Source organism: Gigantopelta aegis, chromosome 15, assembly GCF_016097555.1.
Source record: "Gigantopelta aegis isolate Gae_Host chromosome 15, Gae_host_genome, whole genome shotgun sequence".
NCBI lineage: Eukaryota > Metazoa > Mollusca > Gastropoda > Neomphalida > Peltospiridae > Gigantopelta > Gigantopelta aegis.
In genome coordinates, this window is record NC_054713.1 from 30,861,980 (window position 1) to 30,889,231 (window position 27,252).

Below are 27,252 nucleotides of genomic sequence, written 5' to 3' on the forward strand. Positions count from 1 at the left end.
AAAATCTTAGTTCAGGTTACCTATATATAATACCATATTTAAGAGCAGTTGTATATGGAAAGTCAAATACCATGTAAAAAGAAATTATTGAAATCTTTGCAGTATGAATTATAGGCCAAAACCAACTTTTCTTCAGTGCTAACTTTGATTCAAACTCCATTCAGAGCCATGTACAGAGATTATTGTCAAGGTCAAGGTCATTGTGAACTTGCATGGTCGAGTGATGGCTAATTAATCAACCAGTATAGTTTAATTAAATAAAATGACAAAATCATAATATTTTTTTATTATGCACTGAATATGTGCTATAGGGTGTATACTACCAAATCAAATCCCATAGACGACAACAGTAACATATGTGGCTAAAACTCCTACCTGCAACGTATCAACCGACATAAATGCCACGGATATAAATACTACCACCCCTCACACTTAAAGTGAATCAGAAAAAATTGGGGGTCAAGCTGCTCGTTTCTGAGATAACGGGTAGCGTCTATGACTACCCTAGTTCCGCACAAAATTCGAGTACTTTTTTTTACAGGTACCCCATACATGTTTCAAGCACAAGGCTACTTGACACATTGGTACTAGATGAAATAAAATTGCATATTTTTTTTACCCAAATGAAACTATTATTTTTTACAACCAACACACTCACATTTATAACCAATCACAGACTTGTGGTGTTCACTTCTCTATCAAAAGTTGGATGCACCTCGAACTTTGACCCAGCCGGAAGTTATTTGGTTTAGTACTACCAACAGGTTCCAAAGGGATATGCTGCAAATTAGTCATAAAAAATGATTCTGAAATAATAGAAACTGTGGCACCTGTATCTAGAAGAGCACACACTGGTACCCCCTCATTAGATACTTCTACCTCATTAGCTTGGCCAACTAACCCATTTGGCACTCGATTCACTGTAGGGCATGCTGTGGAACCTATGGTCGCCCTCTTCGCATAAGTCCCCAGGAGTTTAAAGGTCGGCGTAAGTGATCGAGTCACACTCTGCAGCCTAACGCAATGTGTCCTGCGTAACCACACCTGTAACACACTGGTTCCTGATATGCATAACTTGCATCACTTGCACCCTCCAAGTTATTTCCATTTGGAAAAGATGAAGCATTGCTTCTAGTTGGAAATGTCTTAGGTCTACTGTTATCCATGTTATGTGACATCTGTCTCTGTCTATACTGATGACTGTCATAAGACCTAGGTTCACGGCTAAAGGGTTTCCTACCACCATATCAGAAGCTTGTCTTCTTGATTTCTTAGAAGCGGACTTCGGCATAAGTTCATTTAACGACTTTGTCAGATATAGTTGTCTGCCAAATACCTAAAACATAATATTAAAAATAGCAAACTATATACACTTAATATTACTAAAATATCACCTGCCAGAAAAAGGTCTCAGGTTAGCACATTTTGCTCAAATATCTCTATAATTTTTGCCCAAATTTGAAGTCTTGCTCCAGCACTGGGGGGGGGGGGGGGGGGGGGGGGGGGGGGGGGGGGGGGGGGTGGGTTCATACAGAGGGGGGGATTTATCCACCCCATGATTTTGACATGGGGGGGGGGGATATCCCACCCATCAGTCTGCAGAGCAGTGGGGTTTTTTAAGGTAATTTTTAGCTCTTAGCATAACATTTTCTTAGAAAATGCTAGGTAGAGAGAATATGTTAATTAGCAAATGTTAATTATCTAGCTGTTTTGCCCCCAGATCCCCAGCTCGCGACGCACCTACGGCACGCTGTCAGGAGCTTCGCCCCCTCCGCCAGGCCGACCCCCCCCCCCACATTTTTTTCTCGGCGGAAACCCGGGGGGGGGGGGGGGGGGGGGGGGGGCAGTTTTTTCTTCTGGTTCCACCCAGGAAAGAAGGCTACATTTGTTTTCCTAGATATTCACACTTGTCAGGCTTAGAAAAGTTTTCTGGTTCCACCCAGGAAAGAAGGCTACATTTGTTTCCCCAGATATTCACACTTGTCAGGCTACTTCAGAAGACACAAGTATTAGTGTGCTAAAGTAAATCTCCAGCTCTGTTCAACTAGTTTTTTTGAGTGGTGACAGATGTTAAAAAATTGGTAAAGAGGATTCTACAGTACCTGATTTAGATTTATTTATTCTTATTTACAGACCAATGGAGTCCGTTGAATCCAGAAGGAAAGCGTCAATATGACAGGGATTTTCTTCTGCAGATCCAGTTTACAAAGTTTTGCATCACAAAACCAAACACACTGGCCAAAATCAAAGATATTGTTTTTGACACGGTAATTATTATGTGTAATTCTTGTATTATTGTATCTGTGACTTCAAAACGTGCAACTAAAACAAGCCTTTTATAACATGAGTGATTATTATAAGTTGTCTGAAAATTGCATGCCAGATGGAATCATTTAATAGGTACAGTCATCTCCACTTATTTGCACATCGGTTTATAGCGAATATCTGTATAATTTTTGCTCGAATTTGAGGTTTTGACTTCAAAACTTGTAACTAAACAATCTTTTATAAAGTGAGTGTTCAATAACAATAAAGTTAGTTTGTTTGACACATTGATTTATTAATCATAGATTATTGGACTTTATGTAACGTTTGGAACCCACGTGGTAGGGACTGGGTGTGTTTTTAATACAAAAATACAATTATTATAACCCAGTCAGGATCAGCAACAATTCAACTTTTTTTTCTCTTCTAACAACCGCATCAAAATAGTATTATAGCTTCTAATACATGTATTTACAGCCTTATCTCAGAGCAAATGATTTGGCCAAGACATTTGAACCAGGAAACACATTGTCAAAACCAGCAGCAGACGAACACCAAGAGAAAAATCAGAATCAGAATCGTCAAGCACATCCTGAAGGAAATGAAGTCAGAGTGAATCAAGAACATACTAAAAGTGACATGGAATCGCATGAAACCAAGACTGAAACGACTAAAAGTGTCACACAGAAATACAAGTACGAAAAAGGTAATTTTACAGGCCCAGAAATGATGCCATGGCAAATTGAGGACTGTGTGAGTTACAGATTGTCGTTTTGATTTAATGTCACGTGAACCTGCTGGAACTTGTTTTTGTTTTCTTTTTAATATATAAGGTGGGTTTTGTGCATAGAGGGAGTAAGATGAAATTGTTTTGCTTAGTTGAGGAACAGGCCCATACAGGGCTAGGTTTGGGTGAGCAAAACAGTTTGCCAAATCGTCTAGTAAATATTAAAAATTGCAGAAATCAACAGTTATTTTTTTTTAAATGTCAATTAATACATGAAATTATTTCGCCAAATTAAAATAAAATTCACCAACTGCTTTCAAAATTTGCTATTGACGAATGCCAGAGCTAGCCTTGCCCATGCAAAAGTCCACCTATATTGGATCCCAAAATCACTAAAATATCTGTATTAAATAAGTGACCAAAATAAGCGGATGCATTGCTCACACCATCATCGATACTACTACTATCCATTTACATGTAGTTCTGACATCTCTCCTGCATATCAGCCGGCCTCGGTGGCGTCGTGGTTAGGCCATCAGTCAACAGGCTGGTAGGTACTGGGTTCGGATCCCAGTCGAGGCATGGGATTTTTAATCCAGATACCGACTCCAAACCCTGAGTGAGTGCTCCGCAAGGCTCAATGGGTAGGTGTAAACCACTTGCACTGACCAGTGATCCATAACTGGTTCAACAAAGGCCATGGTTTGTGCTATCCTGCCTGTGGGAAGCGCAAATAAAAGATCCCTTGCTGCTAATCAGAAAGAGTAGCCCATGTAGTGGCGACAGCGGGTTTCCTCTCAAAATCTGTGTGGTCCTTAACCATATGTCTGATGCCATATAACCGTAAATAAAATATGTTGAGTGCCACGTTAAATAAAACATTTCTTTCTTTCTTTCTTTCTCTCCTGCATATCAGTTAAGAAAGTATGCCTCTAAGTAGGTTAAGCTTGACATCTGTTCATTCATCTACTATGACAATACACTGTATGCAGTAGTAATTAAATAATTAACTGAAAAAAGAAAACAAATTTGTGAGTATGAATTAGAAACGGTCAAATTAATACATTACAATTACGTTTCATTATTTTTGAAGACGGTACAAGTCGAAAGTTAATTTTTGTAGTAAACTATAGAGCACACGTCCATAAATTAGCAGTACAGATTGTCAAAAAAAACCAACAACAACAAATATTTTAAAGACACTAAATAGCAACCTGTAATCTGCAGCCACCTGTCTTAAACAGTTGCTTTTGTCTACTCCCTTTCCCTTGTTTGGCCACTCAAGACAGATTTGGCAGTATTCACATTAAGAAATTTGTGCTATAACTACTGTAGATTCTGAAATTAACACATCCCTAAATTAATGCGAGTGACGGTGGGCAGACTAAAATACAACATGAAATTAATGCGAGTGGCCTCTTGTTAAAATATTAACTTTCCTAATAACACACGTCTGTGTACTTTTCGGTTAAATCCGAGTTATAGGCATCATCATTGAGATCAACTCACTAACATGTCTGAATACCACACTTAAGTCTAAACTGTTGAAAGATCTTCAAAAGTCCAATCATCTCCTTGTTTCCACCATGCATACTGCTTTCCGTCAGGTCTGGTTCTATTCATCAGGTGTCCAATTGCTGTGGCAAGTGTTGGATCTTTGTTTTGGGAACGTCTCCATTCACGAGCATTCAGTTCACACTTGTCATCTGTAATATTTACATCATCAAATCCATCAACATCAATAGACAAACACAAACTTTCTACTAAATTCGAAACACAAGTAGACTTACAAATTGCTTCAATGGAATCCTTTGACAAACTTTCCATTTCTTGTGAGTCATCTGTGTATTTTGGCAATCTTGACAAAGTGTCCGCATCAGCATTAGCCTTGCCTGGTCTATATCTGATACTGAAATTGTAATTAGCCAACGAAGCCAACCACCGATGCTCGGTGGCGTCAAGATGAGCAGAAGTCAATATGTAAGTTAAAGGATTGTTGTCAGTCACCACAATAAAATCATGTCCATATAAATAGTCGTGAAATTTTTCTGATATTGCCCATTTCAGACATAAAAATTCCAGTTTGTGAGCTGAATAATTCTTTTCAGAACAGCTCACTCCTCTACTGGCATAGGCAATGACTCTTAAAAGTCCATCTTGTTTTTGGTATAATACAGCTCCTAAATCTTGAGCACAAGCATCTGTGTGAAGTTCAAACGGTTTAGTGTAGTCTACATATCCTAATATGGGTGGAGGAATCCGTCTATGTCGTTGTTTGAATGGAGTAGTGTCATACAAATCAATTCTATGCCAGACTTGCCCAAAGTAACTATGATCTTCATCATTTTTGGAGAATATATCGTGAAACTTTTGAACAACATTTATTCCTTGTTCCACCTCCTCCTGAGTAAGACAATTTTTCTCGATCCCAACCTGATCTAACAATGTTGGTACATCAATCGGCTGTTGAGTTGGCAGATCCTCTAAAGTTACTGAGTGTAGTTCGCAAAGCAGCACTCATGGTGGAATAATTACCGTTCGAGATGTTACATTACAGATATGAACATCAATAATGTCCACATTCTCACTGTCAAATTGATAATAGTAGGTTCAATATCAATGTCGTCAGTTAAAGATGACCTTAGTGTCGGTTGGAGAAGTGCACAAATCTTCGGCGATCTCAGAACTTTATCCATTTGACCTCTTACAACCACTCTACTGTTGGGAGGAATAAAAATGTTTTGATCTTCTGCATTTTTGACTAAACCCAAACGCCAATCATTCCTTATCAAGTTCTTCTCCTGCAAAACCATACTTCTGTAAGCCAAGTACCAAGTAGTAAACAATGGAGCTTTTTGCAGAAATCTGTTTCCATGTTTAGCCTTGCATTCTGCTATCAGACAACTTAAGATATTAGTACCCAGCAACACAGGCACACGAGTGTTATACTTAGTATCAGGGACAATCAAAAACAAACAAGGTACACATCCCACATCGATACCACCACCAGTAATAGCAAGTTGAACCTCCACAAAACCCTTATATTGAAAGTTTTCTCCTCCAGCACATTCAATGTTGAGAAGATCCCCAACAGGTTCCAAAGGGACATGCTGCAAATTAGTCATAAAAAATGATTCTGAAATAGTAGAAACTGTGGCACCTGTATCTAGAAGAGCACACACTGTACCCCCTCAATAGATACTTCTACCTCGTTAGCTTGGCCAACTAACCCATCTGGCACTCGATTCACTGTAGGGCATGCTGTGGAACCTATGGTCGCCCTCTTCACATAAGTCCCCGGGAGTTTAAAGGTCGGCGTAAGTGATCGAGTCGCACTCTGCAGCCTAACCACACCTGTAACACACTGGTTCCTCATATGCATAACTTGCATCATCTGCACCCTCCAAGTTATTTCCATTTGGAAAAGATGAAGCAGGCTCATTGCTTCTAGTTGGAAATGTCTTAGGTCTACTGTTATCCATGTTATGTGAAATCTGTCTCTGTCTATACTGATGACTGTCATAAGACCTAGGTTCACGGCTAAAGGGTTTCCTTCCACCATATCAGAAGCTTGTCTTCTTGACTTCTTAGAAGCGGACTTCGGCATAAGTTCATTTAATGACTTTGTCAGATATAGTTGTCTGCCAAATACCTAAAACATAATTTTAAAAATAGCAAACTATATACACTTAATATTACTAAAATATCACCTGCCACAAAAAGGTCTCAGGTTAGCACATTTTGCTCAAATATCTCGATAATTTTTACCCAAATTTGAAGTCTTGCTCCAGCACGGGGGGGGGGGGGGGGGGGGGGGGGGGGGGGGGCTGACTGGGTTCATACAGAGGGGGGGGGGATGGGGGATTTTATCCCCCCCATGATTTTGACATGGGGGGGAATATCCCACCCATCAATCTGCAGAGCAGTGGGGGTTTTTAAGGTCATTTTTAGAGAATATGTTAATTAGCAAATGTTAATTATCTAGCTGTTTTGCCCCCAGATCCCCCGCTTACGGCGCGCGGTCAAGAGCTTCTCCTCCCCCCCCATCATTTTTTTTCCAGCGGAAACCCTGGGGGGGGCAGTTGACCCACCCCCCCACCCCCCACCCCACCCCCGTTTCATACACTTATGATACAGTTGATTGACAATGTTGAAGCTGATACAGTTCTGAAAGAAAGGTTCTTCTGGTTCCACCCAGGAAAGAAGGCTACATTTGTTTTCCCAGATATTCACACTTGTCAGGCTTAGAAAAGTTTTCTGGTTCCACCCAGGAAAGAAGGCTACATTTGTTTTCCCAGATATTCACACTTGTCAGGCTTAGAAAAGTTTTCTGGTTCCACCCAGGAAAGAAGGCTACATTTGTTTTCCCAGATATTCACACTTGTCAGGCTTAGAAAAGTTTTCTGGTTCCACCCAGGAAAGAAGGCTACATTTGTTTTCCCAGATATTCACACTTGTCAGGCTTAGAAAAGTTTTCTGGTTCCACCCAGGAAAGAAGGCTACATTTGTTTTCCCAGATATTCACACTTGTCAGGCATAGAAAAGTTTTCTGGTTCCACCCAGGAAAGAAGGCTACATTTGTTTTCCCAGATATTCACACTTGTCAGGCTTAGAAAAGTTTTCTGGTTCCACCCAGGAAAGAAGGCTACATTTGTTTTCCCAGATATTCACACTTGTCAGGCATAGAAAAGTTTTCTGGTTCCACCCAGGAAAGAAGGCTGCATTTGTTTTTCCCAGATATTCACACTTGTCAGGCTTAGAAAAGTTTTCTGGTTCCACCCAGGAAAGAAGGCTACATTTGTTTTCCCAGATATTCACACTTGTCAGGCTTAGAAAAGTTTTCTGGTTCCACCCAGGAAAGAAGGCTACATTTGTTTTCCCAGATATTCACACTTGTCAGGCTTAGAAAAGTTTTCTGGTTCCACCCAGGAAAGAAGGCTGCATTTGTTTTCCCAGATATTCACACTTGTCAGGCTTAGAAAAGTTTTCTGGTTCCACCCAGGAAAGAAGGCTGCATTTGTTTTCCCAGATATTCACACTTGTCAGGCTTAGAAAAGTTTTCTGGTTCCACCCAGGAAAGAAGGCTACATTTGTTTTCCCAGATATTCACACTTGTCAGGCTTAGAAAAGTTTTCTGGTTCCACCCAGGAAAGAAGGCTACATTTGTTTTCCCAGATATTCACACTTGTCAGGCTTAGAAAAGTTTTCTGGTTCCACCCAGGAAAGAAGGCTACATTTGTTTTCCCAGATATTCACACTTGTCAGGCTTAGAAAAGTTTTCTGGTTCCACCCAGGAAAGAAGGCTACATTTGTTTTCCCAGATATTCACACTTGTCAGGCTTAGAAAAGTTTTCTGGTTCCACCCAGGAAAGAAGGCTACATTTGTTTTCCCAGATATTCACACTTGTCAGGCATAGAAAAGTTTTCTGGTTCCACCCAGGAAAGAAGGCTGCATTTGTTTTCCCAGATATTCACACTTGTCAGGCTTAGAAAAGTTTTCTGGTTCCACCCAGGAAAGAAGGCTACATTTGTTTTCCCAGATATTCACACTTGTCAGGCTTAGAAAAGTTTTCTGGTTCCACCCAGGAAAGAAGGCTACATTTGTTTTCCCAGATATTCACACTTGTCAGGCATAGAAAAGTTTTCTGGTTCCACCCAGGAAAGAAGGCTACATTTGTTTTCCCAGATATTCACACTTGTCAGGCTTAGAAAAGTTTTCTGGTTCCACCCAGGAAAGAAGGCTACATTTGTTTTCCCAGATATTCACACTTGTCAGGCTTAGAAAAGTTTTCTGGTTCCACCCAGGAAAGAAGGCTACATTTGTTTTCCCAGATATTCACACTTGTCAGGCTTAGAAAAGTTTTCTGGTTCCACCCAGGAAAGAAGGCTACATTTGTTTTCCCAGATATTCACACTTGTCAGGCTTAGAAAAGTTTTCTGGTTCCACCCAGGAAAGAAGGCTACATTTGTTTTCCCAGATATTCACACTTGTCAGGCTTAGAAAAGTTTTCTGGTTCCACCCAGGAAAGAAGGCTACATTTGTTTTCCCAGATAATCACACTTGTCAGGCTACTTCAGAAGACACAAGTATTAGTGTGCTAAAGTAAATCTCCAGCTCTGTTCAACTAGTTTTTTTGAGTGGTGACAGATGTTAAAAAATTGGTAAAGAGGATTCTACAGTACCTGATTTAGATTTATTTATTCTTATTTACAGACCAATGGAGTCCGTTGAATCCAGAAGGAAAGCGTCAATATGACAGGGATTTTCTTCTGCAGATCCAGTTTACAAAGTTTTGCATCACAAAACCAAACACACTGGCCAAAATCAAAGATATTGTTTTTGACACGGTAATTATTATGTGTAATTCTTGTATTATTGTATCTGTGACTTCAAAACGTGCAACTAAAACAAGCCTTTTATAACATGAGTGATTATTATAAGTTGTCTGAAAATTGCATGCCAGATGGAATCATTTAATAGGTACAGTCATCTCCACTTATTTGCACATCGGTTTATAGCATAATTCGGTTAATCGACTATTTTCACCCAACACGGAACCATTTGCCCTTATAACACTACGAAACATCCGGTTAATTGCACAGACTACAGGCTATATATCGGTTATTTGCACATATAAATAACGATTTTTTTTTTTTGTGTGTGCTAAATGAATGTCACAAATGACTGAGAATGTCTATCAAACTTTGGCAAAAAAACTCAAATAAATCACCGATTAATCTGTTTTGTTTGAGCTCACTGTGTGGTAAGCCGACTGTAATCGCTGTTTACAGAGTCGACGTGTGACATGCAAATGAGATGGTGTGCACGTTACTACTGGTGAATCACAATACCCGACTACAAGATTTAAGAATGACATAATTAAGTTGAATAAACCTAAGACCTAATGTTTTGTTTGCAATATATTGCTGTTAATCAGAGGCCATCTCAATAACAGGTAACTCTCCGACTATTATTTTTAGAAGTACCGCCTGTGCGCTTGTACGCATGCGCACTCAACTATTGAGGCCCTATTCGATTGACGTGTTCAGGGCAATCATTGTTCTGTATCAATTATTACGTTATGTTGAGAAGCCTTGTTAATAATTAAAAGATTACAGATCAATCGTCCTAGGCGGTTATGTTTTTAATAAATGTGACCGAGAAAGGGTTGTTGTTCACTTATTCATTAGATGGAGTGTACGCTATATCTGTTAAACGCAAAAGAAACGATTTATCACTTGCTTCCCGGAAAATGTAGCGGAAAAAAAAAAAAAAAAACTGGTGGGGGAGGTCGTCAAAAAAACAAACATAACAAAGACCGTTATTTATGGACCGTCCCTAAGTTTCTGCTATATTGTTAGACACCAATCAGTCGGACCGCACCATGAAGGTCAGTCAATTGTGTTAGACCGGTCATACATGCAATGCAGACTGCTGGAACTGATAACGGCTCACTAGCCGAGCTTAACTTTAATTGCTTAACAATAGCAAAGTCTTTATTTGGGGATCACAAATAATACCAAAGCTTGCCATATCTTTTGGGATGGAAAGAACACCATACCAGCAAATTCATACAAGTTCACGTAATTCTATTCGGTCAATCGGTAATTCCGGAAACTGACGTCATTTTGTAAACACGTGCACCGATGAAACGTGAACTTTTTGATGGTTCTGTTGTTTCAAGTTTATCTCATTAACTACATGGCTAATACACTTTGTTTACACTAGTGGATGGTCAGTGTTTGTTTTTTTAATGCACAAAGTTTGTGTTTTTAGAAAACGACGCCAGTGTTTTTTTTTTAGAAAACGACGCCCAGTGACGGACGTTGTTGGTTTTTTTAAAAATGATTTCTGGTCTGGCAGATTAAAACAAAAACGTCATGCTAATTATATATATATATATCGATAGATATATTTTTTTACATTTATATATATCCAACTGCATGTGACATGTGTTAACTGTAATAGTTCCGGTATGAAGTACCGCATTATGCTAGACTGTCTCCCATGCCACTTTGTAGTTGGATGGCTGTTACAAAGTGAAAGTCGGTACTCTATCGGTTAATCGACTAACCCGGTTAATTGCACAAAATCGAGCAGCACCGAGGGTATGCAAATAAGCGGGTTTGACTGTATATCACTGATTTTTGTGTCTTTCTGTCATGCTGTCTAACAAAGGGCGGGGCTGAGGTACCTGTGTCGTAGGATCAAACCACCTCTGTAACCTCATTCTCCGATTGGTTTGTTTCCCACCCCAACCAGTGCTCCACAACTAGTATATCCAAGGCCATGATGTATGCTGCCCTGTCTGTGGGATATATAAAAGATCCCTTGCTGCTAATGAAAAATATCAGGGATTTAATTATACAGGTTTTGTGTGGGTCCGAACAAAGGACCCTTCCTAAAAGAAAGTGGCACTGGAAATTCCCAATTTCCCTGCTAAAAATTCCCAGTATATATATATATATATATATATATATATATATATATATATATATAATTATGTCTGTTCGAATAAATTAATTTTACAGTGGTGTTCTGCATTATTCAGTGGCCTGAAAAAAAGAGAGAATTTTCAAACTAATTTTCCCAATCCCATCAGACATGGGACGCTGGCGAAATATTCTGGATAAATCCCTGAATGTAGCGGGTTTCTTCTAAGACTATGTGATAAATCCCTGAATGTAGCGGGTTTCCTCTAAGACTATGTCATAAATCCCTGAATGTAGCGGGTTTCCTATAAGACTATGTCATAAATCCCTGAATGTAGCGGGTTTCCTATAAGACTGTGATAAATCCCTGAATGTAGCGGGTTTCCTCTAAGACGGAGTCATAAATCCCTGAATGTAGCGGGTTTCTTCTAAGACTATGTGATAAATCCCTGAATGTAGTGGGTTTTCTTTAAGACGGAGTCAAAAATTACCAAATGTTTGACATCCAATAGCTGATGAATAATTATTCAGTGTCCTCTAGTGGTGTCGTTAAACAAAACAACTTGAACTTGATGTCTGAGAAATTAAAAATTATTAATAAAGCAGGGGCAGTTTGAAAGATTTTATTCTGAAGACATTTGGACAAGGGAGACAATAAATATAAATGATTACAATTGGTAGATTCATGCTTTTAAAAAATTGTCGGGCATTTTAATTTTAGTTTTTTGCATTTTTAATATTGAGGTGAGGTGAGGTGAGGTGAGGTGAGGCAAGCCCTGGGTTAGCAGAACATTTCGCCAAATTATCTACTCAACTTCAAAAATGGCAGAAACCAAGTTATTTTCTAACAAAATATCATTTATTTCATAAAATTATTTCGCCAAATTAAAATAAAATTCGCCAATTGTTTTTTTAATTCACAGTTGGCGAATTTGGCGAGTGCCAGAGCTAGCCCTGCAGGGAGAAGTGACTTTCCTTTTAAGAAGACGAAGTCACTTCTCCCTCCAAACAAATTAAGGAGAAATAAGAAAAGTCGGGGAGAAGTGATGCAAGAATGCCCTTTTTAAAACAAACAAAAAAGGTTTGAAAAAATCTTTACATTATAATACATGAATTATTATTTTACATTAAGCAGTATTCAGATTACTCCATAATGTAAATATTCATGTAATTAATGTATCCTTATTTTATTATAAAAATTAATGCATATATATTAATAAATTATTTTCATCTCCGTATTTTTAATTAATATTCACTTTATTTGTCACAGACCAGATAAAAATAGTACAGCATACTTTCCCTGAACTTGTTTTTTTTTTTTTTTTTTTTTTTTTTTTATTAAAGTGTCTTGTAGTTGCCATCAGTCAGAAGCATGTTCAGAAGAGTGAGGGATCGCGGTGACTCACTAGACTGATTTTTGCGTGTAACACTAAGTGAATGTGATATGATAGAAAACAATGGTATCAGTCAAATGTTAACAAGCACTTGACTCCTAACCGTGAACCCGTCGCTGTTCACAAGTTATACATTTGCGAACCGTCGCATGTTTTCGAGATTCGCTGTTCATTACCCAGGGCCCATATGTTCGACGCCATCTTAGGACTACGGAATTGTAAAACCATCGTAGGCTATGACAGCCTTCTTCTCATTATTTAAGTGATGTTTACAAATAGTAAAATTTTTGTGTAATGGATTTTGGTGCAATGGATTCTGTACACACAACTTTATTTTCACATAACTCAGCAAATTTTTTATGGACCGTGGTCTATTTTGCTTTGGTCGGGAGAAAACCGCTTGGCAGTTATATTTATAACAAACATCATTTGTCTTTCTATTCTATAAATAGGTCAAAATAGTGTACCATGTGCACCAACATAATATCAAATGATCTAATCCCTGTTGGGGTGGGACATAGTCCAGTAGTAAAGTGCTCGCTTGATGCACGGTTGGTTTGGGATCGATCCCCATCAGTGGGCCCATTGGGCTATTTGTCATCTCAGCCAGTGCACCATGACTGGTATCCTGTCTGTGGCATGGTGCATATAAAAGATCCCATGCTACTAATGGAAAAATGTAGCGGGTTTCCTCTCTAAGACTGTGTCAAAATAATCAAATGTTTGACATCCAGTAGCCGATGATTAATAAATCAATGTGTTCTAGTGGTATCATTAAACAAAACAAACAAAATCTAATTCCTGTTAGCCTGATATTTAAAGTCAGAAAAGATCTCTTCGATCACAAGATTAAAGAAGACAACATATCATTTGTCTAGTTTAAACCGGCCTCGGTGGCGTCGTGGTTAGGCCATCGGTCTACAGGCTGGTAGGTACTGGGTTCGGATCCCAGTCGAGGCATGGGATTTTTAATCCAGATACAGACTCCAAACCCTGAGTGAGTGCTCCGCAAGGCTCAGTGGGTAGGTGTAAACCACTTGCACCGACCAGTGATCCATAACTGGTTCAACAAAGGCCATGGTTTGTGCTATCCTGCCTGTGGCAAGCACAAATAAAAGATCCCTTGCTGCTAATCGGAAAGAGTAGTCCATGTAGTGGCAACAGCGGGTTTCCTCTCAAAATCTGTGTGGTCCTTAACCATATGTCTGACGCCATATAACCGTAAATAAAATGTGTTGTGTGTTGAACATTACTAATGCACCTGAATGTGTTAGAAGAAAGTCTTGTTATTAAAAAATTGTAGCTTTTACGGAATATGAATTTCAAGTGAAATCACGGTACGGTATGCTTTATTTATTGTGTATGAATTCCAAAATTAGGGTGCGAAAAGGGACTGTTGTCGACCTTAGTTTAAAGAATGTAGCCGTCTTTAATGTTTTTAAACTATATGAAAATAATGATATAGCTTCTTATTTTGCAGCCTTTTTTGACCACACAAAAATCTCCCAAGAAAAAAAAGAAAAAAAGTTTGTTCTGTTTAACAACGTCACTAGAGCACTCTCCCAAGAACATTGAATTATTACCTGAAGGTGGACCACAGGTAAGTTCATATTTCCAATACCCTTTTACTTGTAGGATGTTTTTAAAAGGTGAAATAGGCTACGAAAAATGTTTTGGTTTTTTTTGTTTAGTGACAAATCTAGAGCACATTGATTTATTAATTATCGGCTATTGGATGTCAAACATAATGGGCCGAATTTACAATGAATGAATGAATGAATGTTTAACGACACCCCAGCACGAAAAATACATCGGCTATTGGGTGTCAAACTATAGTAATGCAAACAAATAAGGTGATGATCAACATCAATATAAAAATTCAAGATTTAAATAAAAACAGTGTAAAGAACTGTGCAAAAATATAAATATCACAGATAGATACTGACTTTTACTAAAAATTTCAATTTGTGCTGTATTGGCCATTCTCAAAGACGAATTTACAAAGCCTGTTTATGATTTAAACACGTATAACTACATATATTTACAATGCTTAAACACCTGCGTTTAAAAAAAACAGGCTTCATAAATTTGGCTCTTAGACGTATAGTCTTAGAGAGGAAACCTGCTACATTTTTCCCTTAGTAACAAGGGATCCTTGATATGCACCATCCCACAGACAGGATAGAACATACCACGGCCATTGATATACCTGTCGTGGTGCACTGGCCGAGTTGAGAAATAGCTCAATGGGCCCACCAACAGGGATCGATCTTGGACTGACTGTGAATCAAGCGAGTGCTTTACCACTGGGCTATGTCCTGCCCTAAATAGGCAATGAATTTTGGGGAGGGGTTATTAAAGCAGAAACCTTGTTTTCTCAAAAGTACAGACATTTAGCTCGGGCGGTAAAGTGTTCTTCTGAGGAGCTTAGATCGTAAGATCAAATCTTCTTAGCGGACCCATTGTTATTTTTTTCCTGTCCCGAACAGTGTCCTATAACTGGTATATCAAAGAATGTAGCATGTATTGTCCTGTCTGTGAAAACGTGCATATAAAAAAATCCCTTGCACCTGATGGAAAAAAATTCTTCTTCTGAAGACTGACAGAATTAGCAAATGTTTGGCATCCCATAGCTGATGGTGTCATTAAACAATACCTACTTAAACTTTATAACTTTGTGGTTCATACAGGTAGATATTCAGATAATTTAAACAGTAAAAGATTTCCATCATTCTACTCGCATTATCAGTGGTAATTAATCAATGTAAAAAATACAAAGAGATTCGTTTTGAACCCAATATATCTGGTTGGTAGTTTACTGATATAAATAAACGTTGTTATCAAGATTCAGGCATTTTCATTTAATTCGGGTAAAAATCAGCCTCCCATATTTGTTGTATGAAGGGCAGGCTGGTTTTTGCCTGAATTAAACGAAAATGCCCGAATCTGGATAATAACATTTATTCATATTACCGGTATCATTACTACAAAACAGCTATATAGTGTTGCAAATGAATCACTACACATTTTTACATGGATTACAACTAATTTTGCGCGTGGAATGATGGAAATAAATGGTAAAAAGGTCTCAGGTTAGCACATGTGTGGTTCTTTAACTTTTATTAATAATTAAACAAGACATTTTCCAGGTGGGTGCTAGTGACGGAATGAGTGCTCAGTCCAAGCAGGACAGCCTGTCAACAGAGAGTCATGAGGAGACAGTAATAAAATCTGTATCAAAACGATCTGAAAAAGTGAAAAAACACAAAGCAGACTTGGCTTGCAAACCTGGTAACGAGGAAGAGAAGAATAGTAATGCTGAAACAAACACACAGGTAAAACAAATGGCAAATGCTGTAAATCATTAAAAAAAAAAGTGTTTTTGTTTTCAATTATCCCACTGCCCCCTTTACTTTCCTTTGACTTCCATCTCATTTCTTCCTGATCTGGCAACTCCAATCTTCAACTTCATTCGCTGTCCACCTCCACTTCCCAGTTCTTGTCTCTCCAACCACGACAGGTGCTTTTCTTTTGTGACTATCCATGCCACACACCTGCCCAAATATCTGTTGTCATTTTGCCGGCCTCGGTGGCATCGTGGCAGGCCATCGGTCTACAGGCTGGTAGGTACTGGGTTCGGATCCCAGTCGAGGCATGGGATTTTTTATGTAGATACCGACTCCAAACCCTGAGTGAGTGCTCCGCAAGGCTCAATGTGTAGGTGTAAACCACTTGCACCGACCAGTGATCCATAACTGGTTCAACAAAGGCCATGGTTTGTGCTATCCTGCCTGTGGGAAGTGCAAATGAAAGATCCCTTGCTGCTAATCGGAAGAGTAGCCCATGTAGTGGCGACAGCGGGTTTCCTCTCAAAATCTGTGTGGTCCATAACCAAATGTCTGACGCCATATAACCGTAAATAAAATGTGTTGAGTGCATCGTTAAATAAAATATTTCTTTCTTTCTATTTGTCTAGCTGGGAAAGTCCAGATCATACCACTTATTTTTTTTATATCCCCACTGTCCACTCCAGTTTATCCATTATTTTAGGTATGGCTCTGTGCTTGTGTCGCACTGGGAGGGATGTAGCCCGTGGTAAAGCACGCGCCTGATGCACGGTCGGTCTATGATTGATCCCCGTTGGTTGGGCCATTGGGCTATTTCTTGTTGCAGCCAGTGCACCACGACTGGTATATCAAAGGTCTTGGTAGCTGCTGTCCTGTCTGTGGGATGGTGCATATAAAAGATCTCTTGCTACCAATGGAAAAAGATAGTGGGTTTCCTCTCTAAGACTATATGTCAGAATGTTTGACATCCAGTAGCCGATGATTAATAAATTAATGTGCTCTAGTGGTGTCATTAAATCAAACAAATTTATAACTTTTTCATGGCGATTTACCAATTTGTTTTACATAGTTATGGCCCTTAAACTTAGGAGATAGAAAAATTGGTTTTACAGAAAACATTTCACGAATGCCTCAAGACGATCTGAAGTCATATAACTTTATCATGTACTGTCAAGGATCAAGTTTGAATTTCAAGGCGATATACCCATTTCTAGTAGTTATGGCCCTTAAAGGCATATTGTCACAGACCACTGACCTATTTAATGGTCTAACAAAGTATTACCTGAACAATAATAATTTGATTTGTCCCTAAACATACTTTATTCAACCATCTTCATAACCACCATACTCCATTTATTAATGATATTTTGTAAAAATAATTGAATTATGGCAATGGTCCATAATTCAAAAATTAAAATTGCCGAGAGGGTTGACATGGATTTCACTCCATCATGGTTCAGTTAAGGTGATGTGATAGCTAGATTTGGTTTTCAACAATTATGTAATTTTTATATATATTATCCATTTTTAGAGAAATAAGGTCCTTAAATCCATGACAGTATGCCTTTAAACTTGGGAGATACAAAAACAAATTGTGCCCTGTAGGGGACATGTATTAAACAAAATATTTTCTGGTGATGGATTGAGTGCTTGGTCATATTTGGGTTTTGTTTTAATTTTTAGTATTATTAAAAGTTCAAATGTGTAGTAGATACTGAAGTAGGACTGGTTAATTTTAACCATGGCTAGTGGATTTTCAAAATCACTGATCCCATGGCTAGTGGATTTTGAAAATCACTGATCCCATGGCTAATGGATTTAGAAAATCACTGATACCATGGCTAGTGGATTTAGAAAATCACTGATCCCATGGCTAGTGGATTTAGAAAATCACTGATCCCATGGCTAGTGGATTTAGAAAATCACTGATCCCATGGCTAGTGGATTTTGAAAATCACTGATCCCATGGCTAGTGGATTTTGAAAATCACTGATCCCATGGCTAGTGGATTTTGAAAATCACTGATCCCATGGCTAGTGGATTTTGAAAATCACTGATCCCATAGCTAGTGGATTTTTTGAAAATTATTCTAAAAGCCTGCTTTAACTAACTTTGTGTGGTTCTTAACTTTTATTAATAAGGCCGGAAAAAAAAAATTACTTGTTTCCTATTACATGCAGGAAAAATATAGGGTAGGTAGGTAGGAAAAACATTTTATTTTGGAAAATAATTTTATTTATGGATATTAAATAAAGGTGTTGACTACCGGTATCCAAAATATCCTCTGCATGTATAGAAATGCATTATGCAAACCAACAATACCATTAATCACAGTGTTTTCCCTAGAAATGAAGTAAGGCATGGTAAAGTGACATTTTGGGGGCATATTTTATGTGCAGTTTTAAATATAAGGGCTTTTTTTTTCCATTATACAATTTTCAAAAGGACAAAAACCTTATGGCCATTTTATTTTCTATATCTATTTCATAACTTAATTTCAAAAAGTAAAGTTCCCAGTGACCACTTACAACAAATGACGAAACGCATCGAGATCTTACTGACATTTAATGATTTGATTTGGCAGTAAACTCCATCAGTATCGGTAAACATTCCCTCCCCTAGTTTATCAGAAGGTCACTAAATTTCTATAAGGCCAGTTTGTTGCTGGAGTAAATCATTAAATATAGTTATTATTATTATTATTATTAATCGGAACACCTCACTACGCTAGATGTAGAGTAAATCGGAAAAGATCGCATATATTCGTGAAAACAATTTTCAGACTCTTCGCCCGTTATCTCACGAAAGTTACCGAACTTCAATTTGAAGGGAAGTAACTCCATCAATCAATTGTTAGAAGAAAACATTTCATGGCTAACGGGTCGCCAATAAAACTAAATTTGCAACAGTAAAACCACCGATATACATTCGCAAATTGAAAAACACAGTAGGGTTATCCCCTAAATGACACCAAATTAGTGCTTGTGATAGTTTTGGAATGTTTTCGTGGAAATCGTTGTTATATTAAAAAAAACATTTTTGGATATACAAAAAAAGTTTTAGGGTCGGCAGGTTCAAATTAGGGCGGGTCGGGTAACTGGAAACAAACAATATTTTATGATATGCCTAATTAAAGAAAGCATTTTCCAGGTGGGTGCTGGTAACGGAATGAGTGCTCAGTCCAAGCAGGAAAGCCTGTCAACAGAGAGTTATCAGGAGAGAGTAACAAAATCTGTATCAAAACGATCCAAAAAAGTGAAAAAACACAAAGCAGACTTGGCTTGCAAACCTAGTAATGAGAAAGAGAAGAATAGTAATGCTGAAACAAACACACAGGTAAAACAAATGGCAAATACTGTAAATCATAAAACTAAAAAGAAGTGTTTTTGTTTTCAATTATCCCACTGCCCCCTTTACTTTCCTTTGAATTCCATCTCATTTCTTCCTGATCTGGCAACTCCTATCTTTAAACTTCATTCGCTGTCCATCTCCACATCCCAATCCTTGCCTCTCCAACCACAACAGGTGCTTTTCTTTTGTGACTATCCGTGTCAAACACCTGCCATTCCCCATCAGCTTTTAGCTGTAGGCTTAGTCTGACCACTTCGGGGAGTGTTCAGTAATTACTTTGGCATTGTTAAGAGACACTTGAAACCACCTACTATACTCCCCTACTACCAGCGGTCGTTAGTTAGTGCCGTGTGTCAGACCAGCTTTATTAGTGGCAGACGATTAGGATGCCAGGTGGGTGCATAAAATGTTAGCAATCTCAAAATTGGGTAAAATCCAAACAAGTGACATATTAGCGACATAAAACTTTATTGAGGTCATCATATTAAAAACTAAAAAAAGAAAGAAGAATAAGCTTAATTGGTGGGATCAGCAGAAATTAAATGTAGGACCAATTTTAATGTTATGCAGCATTCAGACAGCTTAAATTTAGTAGAAAATTGCAATAATGTGCATGCTGACTAACTATTGTTGTTTGCTGCCATTTCATTTCATTTCAACTTATTTTCGTGTTTATATCCAATTAAGGTTCAAGCACACTGTCCTGGGCACACACTTCAACTATCTGGGCTGTCTGTCCAGGACAGTGAGTTAGTGGTTAGTGAGAGAGAGGAGGGTGTAGTGGTCTTACACCTATCCATTGAGTCGTTAAAACTAGCTCTGGGTGGGAGCCGGTACCGGGCTGCGAACCCAGTACCTACCAGTAATCATTATTGTGTTTTCAGTCGGTCACCGACAAAACAATGGGACAAAAGATTTTTTGAACAGTCTGTTGTATGTCTCTTTAAAATTTTAGACGCTCATCCATTTCATGATTTACAGTAAAAAAGGATTTAAACAAGTATTTTTAATACAGTTAATTTTTATTGACCCATATAATTAAAAATACAAATCGTAATTTTAGGATATTACCATATTTGCAGTGAGATAGTATTTTTCAATTGGACTTAATTACCAGGGGAGCTGGGTGGTAGGGTGGGGGGAATGGAAAAATGGACCTGCGTGCTGTAAAAGAAGTTTGTTTTGTTTAGCGACACCACTAGAGCACATTGATTAGTTAATCATTGGCTATTGCATGTTGCTGTAAAAGATTTGTTACCTAAAATCATATCTATTTATATCTAGGATCACAACCTATATGGACAGCTTTGCCAACAAGCTACTGGAAATTTGTAGATTGCTGTTAAATATAATGCCCCTCTGCCATAATCACGAAGTATTTTCAACTTGCGCAGCAGTCAGTCTGAGATTTAGTATCTTTAGGAAAATTATTCACTTAATGTTTGAAGTTGATCTTAAACGAATTTTTTTCCAAAAAATCTGATGATTCTAACCAGATTTGGTAAAATATGTTCAACATGACCCCTCCCCAATTATTTGTTGAGGTGTCCGCATAAAAACCTACTTATATATGTGAAATGAATGTTGATTTTGAAACTTTTTGTGTCGATTTATATCAATTTGATCAAATCATTTTTAAAATTCACTGAAATGTAATGACACCGATTTATTCAGGTGGTGTAAACATAAAATAATTAAAACTTTAAAACTCTATATTTGTTGTTTCAGTATTCTGTGGGCCAAAGAATGCCACTGAAATACATGTATACCATTCCACTGGGAAAACCTCATCAGTACAATCTTCAGCAGTACTTTAATCAGAACTATCCAATGCTTTACCAGTCTTTGCCTGTCACTCATCCGCAGAGAACGCCTTCTACTCCGGGACCAAGTGCAGCACCCACAAATAAGATGGAACACGAACCAATGCAAATTGTTGATCCCAACATGGGACGAGAAGTGACGGAGGAGATTTTGCATTTAAAGTCCACCCCTCTGGGTGGGAGTGCACGCAGTACACCTGGTAGTTCTGGGTTACCTGGAAGTGCTGAGGTTTGTCATTTATTAACTTGTTAACATGTATTACCACGCAGTACACCTGGTAGTTCTGGAGTACTGGGAAGTGCCGAGGTTTGTCATTTCTTAACTTGTTAACATGTATTACCATGCAGTACACCTGGTAGTTCTGGAGTACTGGGAAGTGCCGAGGTTTGTCATTTCTTAACTTGTTAACATGTATTACCATGCAGTACACCTGATAGTTCTGGGGTACTGGGAAGTGCTGGGGTATGTTATTTCTTAACTTGTTAACATGTATTACCACTCAGTACACTGGTAGTTCTGGAGTGTCGGGGTTTGTCATTTCTTAACTTGTTAACATGTATTACCATGCAGTACACCTGGTAGTTCTGGGGTACCGGGAAGTGCTGAGGTTTGACATTTCTTAACTTGTTAACATGTATTACCACGCAGTACACCTTGTAGTTCTGGGGTACTGGGAAGTGCTGGGGTATGTTATTTCTTAACTTGTTAACATGTATTACCACACAGTACACCTGGTAGTTCTGGGGTACCGGGGTATGTTATTTCTTAACTTGTTAACATATATTACCACGCAGTACACCTTGTAGTACTGGGAAGTGCTGGGGTATGTCATTTCTTAACTTGTTAACATGTATTACCACACAGTACACCTGGTAGTTCTGGGGTACCGGGGTATGTCATTTCTTAACTTGTTAACATGTATTACCACACAGTACACCTGGTAGTTCTGGGGTACCGGGGTATGTCATTTCTTAACTTGTTAACATGTATTACCACACAGTACACCTGGTAGTTCTGGGGTACCAGGGTATGTCATTTCTTAACTTGTTAACATGTATTACCACACAGTACACCTGGTAGTTCTGGGGTACCGGGGTATGTCATTTCTTAACTTGTTAACATGTATTACCACACAGTACACCTGGTAGTTCTGGGGTACCGGGGTATGTCATTTCTTAACTTGTTAACATGTATTACCACACAGTACACCTGGTAGTTCTGGGGTACCGGGGTATGTCATTTCTTAACTTGTTAACATGTATTACCACACAGTACACCTGGTAGTTCTGGGGTACCAGGGTATGTCATTTCTTAACTTGTTAACATGTATTACCACACAGTACACCTGGTAGTTCTGGGGTACCGGGGTATGTCATTTCTTAACTTGTTAACATGTATTACCACACAGTACACCTGGTAGTTCTGGGGTACCGGGGTATGTCATTTCTTAACTTGTTAACATGTATTACCACACAGTACACCTGGTAGTTCTGGGGTACTGGGAAGCACATATAGTTTTCCTGGTTTTTTCACAAAGCCTTGAGATATTGCACTGACATTTTGTGTATAGCTTTATCTTTACTGTTACAGATCAAGTTTTATTTCCATGGCAATTTACTCATTTATGATAAAAGTTATGACCCGTATCTTAAGAGATTCAATAATGTGTTTTACAGATGTGTTTTTTCACAATGCCTTGAGATATGGAGCTGACATTTCGTGTATAATTTTATCATGTAGTTACAGATCAAGTGTGATTTTCAGGGCAATTTACCCATTTTTGTCAGTTATGGCCTTTGAACAAAGGAGACATGGAAATTTATTGGGCTCAGTAGACAACCCCTGCAATTGCTCACGGCAGTCGTCAATGCCGTGGAGGTTTTGTTTGTCATCCACGGCACTTTTTTGCCTGGGGCTATTCAGGGTTTGTTTTTCAATTAATATTTTTTGCTGTGGACATTTTCTTAATTGCAGGGGTTGGTAGGGGATTTGTAGTTCTTTAGCAGTACTCTAAGTATACTTTTTTATTTCCAGTCAAGTCCACCTCCATCAGTGGACCTTCCTGACATTGAAACCACACTATGTCCTGAGTCTGCTCAAAGCTCGAGTTCTCAGAGGCAGGAATATGTGACTCGACTGCCATCTACACCAGGACAAAAGGAAGAACCCACAGATGAAAAAATAATGGTTGATCTCGACATTCAGCGACGTATGCAAGAGTACCTTCTGAGTTTCAGCTCTGATTATTAAAGTGAAAGACCCCAGTTTTTAAACATTCTGGCATATTTTTCACTATTAGAGCAGTTTTTGACAACCGATATCCGACATTGTTTAGATTATCCATTTCGTACATCTGAAGTGGTTCTGTGTTAGTCTGGTCAATGTAATACCATAAAATGTGATTTTCATATTTAAACAAAATGCTTACCCTTGAGAAGTAATGGTTATGGAGCATACTCTTGTCAAATTTTTTATGGGTATTTCCCCGTTTCCATGTCAAAGACACTTGTTTGACTTTATTGTAACTTTATCTAAATGTGTTACAGCATTGTCCATTTAATGGATTAGAACTAGGGTTTACGCCTTTAAAAAGAGTACAAAAGTGTTTGAACTGTGATATACTTTGTGATATACATTGAACCGCAACAAAGATTATCTGATGTTATTTTTACAATTTATTTAATTAAGATCATTATCTATAATTTCATCAATATACACTAAACTAAGTGCTTGTGTAAGAACATCAAATGGCTTATCAGATCATTTTCATTGTAATATCGGCACCCGACAAGGATGTATATTGAGTCCACAAATGTTCATTATTTTTATAAATAGGCTTGTAGGAACTATGAAAGAGTGTGGTGGACAAGGTGTTTTTATATCAAATGATTGTAAATCAGTATGTGCTCTTATGTTTCTGATACTCCTTAACAACTACAAAAGAAAATTAGTGCATTAGAAGTGTTGTAATACTACAGGTATGGCTGTGAATTTAAGAAAGACCAAGGTCATTGTTTTTAGAAATGGAGGACCTCTAAAGAATTATGAAAAATGTTTTATTAATAGAAATAGTATTGAGGTTGTCTGATATTATAGATATTTAGGTATTATGTTTACACCAAAACTAATATGGACTAAAACCCAAACTTGTCTTGCAGCACGAGGTAAAACAGTAATGATGGCAATATATAGGTATCAAAAGAAATTTGGTTATATTCCTTGTAAAGATCTATTTAAGATATTTGATTCTATGGTAACGTCAATTTTATGTTATGGTTCAGAAATATGGGATACTTGTTACTGTAAAATTATTAAAGATGTTCAGATTAAAATGTGTAAATGGTTTTTAAAATTAGGGAAAAATATCAGTAATATTATGGCTTTAGGTGAATGTGGTAGAGCTCCTTCACAGCTTATTTACACTACTAGAGGTATTAAGTATTGGTGTAGGCAATTACAACTGAATGAAAACAGGCGTCCCTGTCAGTGTTATAAAATGCTACAGACACTGGATGAAGCAGGACGCACCACATGGGTGCTATGTTTGGATAGCTCAGGACGTTGTAGATATAAAATTGTTTATAGTTAAATTTAGACATCAATTGTTTGATAATCTTCAGCAAAATTGGTGTAGTTTTGTTACTAATTTATCTGATACTTTTATTATAAGCGTTAAATGTAGAACGTCATCTCACTTATGAAATCCCTGTTTATCTTAAAGTAATATATACAAGATTTAGATGTAGTAACTTTAGACTGTTGACCAAAGTAGATATAACAACATAGCCTACACTGAAAGACTCATGGATTAAGATATATTGAGGATGAACTCCATATTTTGCTTGTATGTAAGCGTTATAATGTACTAAGAGATCACCATATTTATAAATTTATAAAAAATCATTCATTGCAAACCTTTATAGATATTATGACATCAGAAAATTTGGATGTATTATTCAATGTATGTCTTTATCTTTACAAGTATTTAAATATATACCTATAGTATACTGTACAAACACTACACATGCGCAGACATATATAACAGTTTCTGACTGTATTATGGGCCTATGACCTTTATACTGAATAAAAATTGTCTTGGTAATAACTAGTCAACAATAAAGATCAATATTTCTTTGACACAATTTCATTTTCTCAATTCATAGATAATAGCACATTTCATAATGACTGACATAGGGGTAACTACCCGGTAAACATCAAGAAAACATCTGCTGCCGTAGCGTTGTTTTCTCTCATTATCGGTGTGGTCCTTAAAGGCATATTTGGGTGTTGTTTATGCACACACAACTGCCGCGCATATATGAGACAGTACAATACTCCGGTAGCTTCTTGAATTGGAATGACGTCAGTATTACAATGACGTCATTTTGCATCACCTTATAATAACAATAAACTGGGTGCATGATTTCCATCTTCAAAATGCCGGAGAAATTCAAATACAAAATTGCTATTGAAAATATTTTTATGAAAATTACTAATGCACCTGATTGTGTAAAAAGAAAATCTTATAATTAAAAAAATATATATTAAAAAACAACAACAAAATATTGATTTGAAATGAGATTACGATAATATATATATTATAATTATTATTTATGGTGTACTAAGTCAAAACAAGGGTGTGAAAAGAGACATCTATACTAAACTTGCAAACCGGAGACATTGATACAGTCAATGGATTGTAGACATGGGTCCTAATTGCGAGTGTAACAGATGGCTACTTGAGTATTATGTAATATTGGCCTAAATCAAATAAATACACAATTACACACAGGTTCGAATGCATGATTTTTCTAGGGAGGGGTGCAATATTCCCCTTGGTTCCGTGCATGACATACATGTGTGTTATAAGATGTTTTCTGGTCTATTTGTATTATTATTTGCATTTTATTATTGTGAGAAATGTTGATAATTAGATAAGACAGTATTATTGCATTTTCCATTACACAATGTTAAAATAAAATAGTAAGGGGTAGGGATATGTTTTGAAATATTTTTTTTAAATAGGCCGGTGACCTGTCTTTTTTATTATTATTATTTTTTTTTTTATTAAGTAGACATGCTAATAATCTTTATACAAGATTTGTGGGAATTTTTGAGTGGTGAAAAAAATTATATATGCCAAAATGTGCTAATAAAATATTAAATTGTAGTTTAAATATATTGAAATAACTCCACATTTTTGTCAAGAACGTACAAACGTTAATGGATATTACGTTGTACCAAAATAATTTCTACAATGCACACATATACATTAAATTTGACATGTATTTCAATTTAAAAACTGTTTATTAGGTATAGATTAAGGCAGATTTCAATTTTAAGGTATTTGTTCACAAAATAGGAGAAAATGACATGACGTTTGAGATGTGTAGAAAAAATTGTAGTCGGGTTACACCCCAATTGTTTTGCAGATATGTGTTTTGATATGCTTATAAACTAAAGAGGTGAAAAATTTGCACATTTTGAGTGGTAGAAATATTTGTAGCGTATGCCTTTAACCATATGTCTAACGGTTGTAAGGTTAGTCTGATAGGTTCAGTCCGATAATTCATCAGTTTCCCTTTTGACTCTTTAACAGGCTATATATACTCTTCAAAAAAAGTAGGGAAACCTGAAATATTAATGTTAATATCAACTATTAGACCGAACATACGTTTTGACCACAGACATCCTAGTAAAGAACGTTCAGGTCTGTTTATCAACACACCGAAACACATTCCATAGTTTGCACGTGCATCACGCATTTGCCCCATACATGTGCGTGGGATGTCATTCTCGATTTTGACAATTTCCATGAAGGTCCATTAATCACTGTGGAACATTATTTCTGTCAATCTTTTTCATTCTGTTGATCATACAGTTGTTATTGTTTTGTTTTTAGTCATTTTTA

At 37.4% G+C, this 27,252-nt stretch overlaps 1 protein-coding gene across 2 annotated transcripts in view; it reads left to right on the plus strand.

The window, feature by feature from the left end:
• Window positions 1-27,252, plus strand: part of LOC121390385 — a 41,733-nt gene extending 14,481 nt beyond the window's left edge. Inside the window, exons 5-12 of one of the 2 annotated variants that reach the window (XM_041522184.1) lie at window positions 2,134-2,267; window positions 2,743-2,971; window positions 9,207-9,340; window positions 14,300-14,419; window positions 15,969-16,154; window positions 19,317-19,502; window positions 21,246-21,569; window positions 23,376-27,252. In XM_041522184.1, the coding sequence (XP_041378118.1) occupies window positions 2,134-2,267; window positions 2,743-2,971; window positions 9,207-9,340; window positions 14,300-14,419; window positions 15,969-16,154; window positions 19,317-19,502; window positions 21,246-21,569; window positions 23,376-23,591 (1,529 nt within the window). In that variant the 3' untranslated portion in view covers window positions 23,592-27,252. The remainder of the gene's footprint in view (window positions 1-2,133; window positions 2,268-2,742; window positions 2,972-9,206; window positions 9,341-14,299; window positions 14,420-15,968; window positions 16,155-19,316; window positions 19,503-21,245; window positions 21,570-23,375) is intronic. The other variant, XM_041522185.1, reaches the window with a different exon arrangement.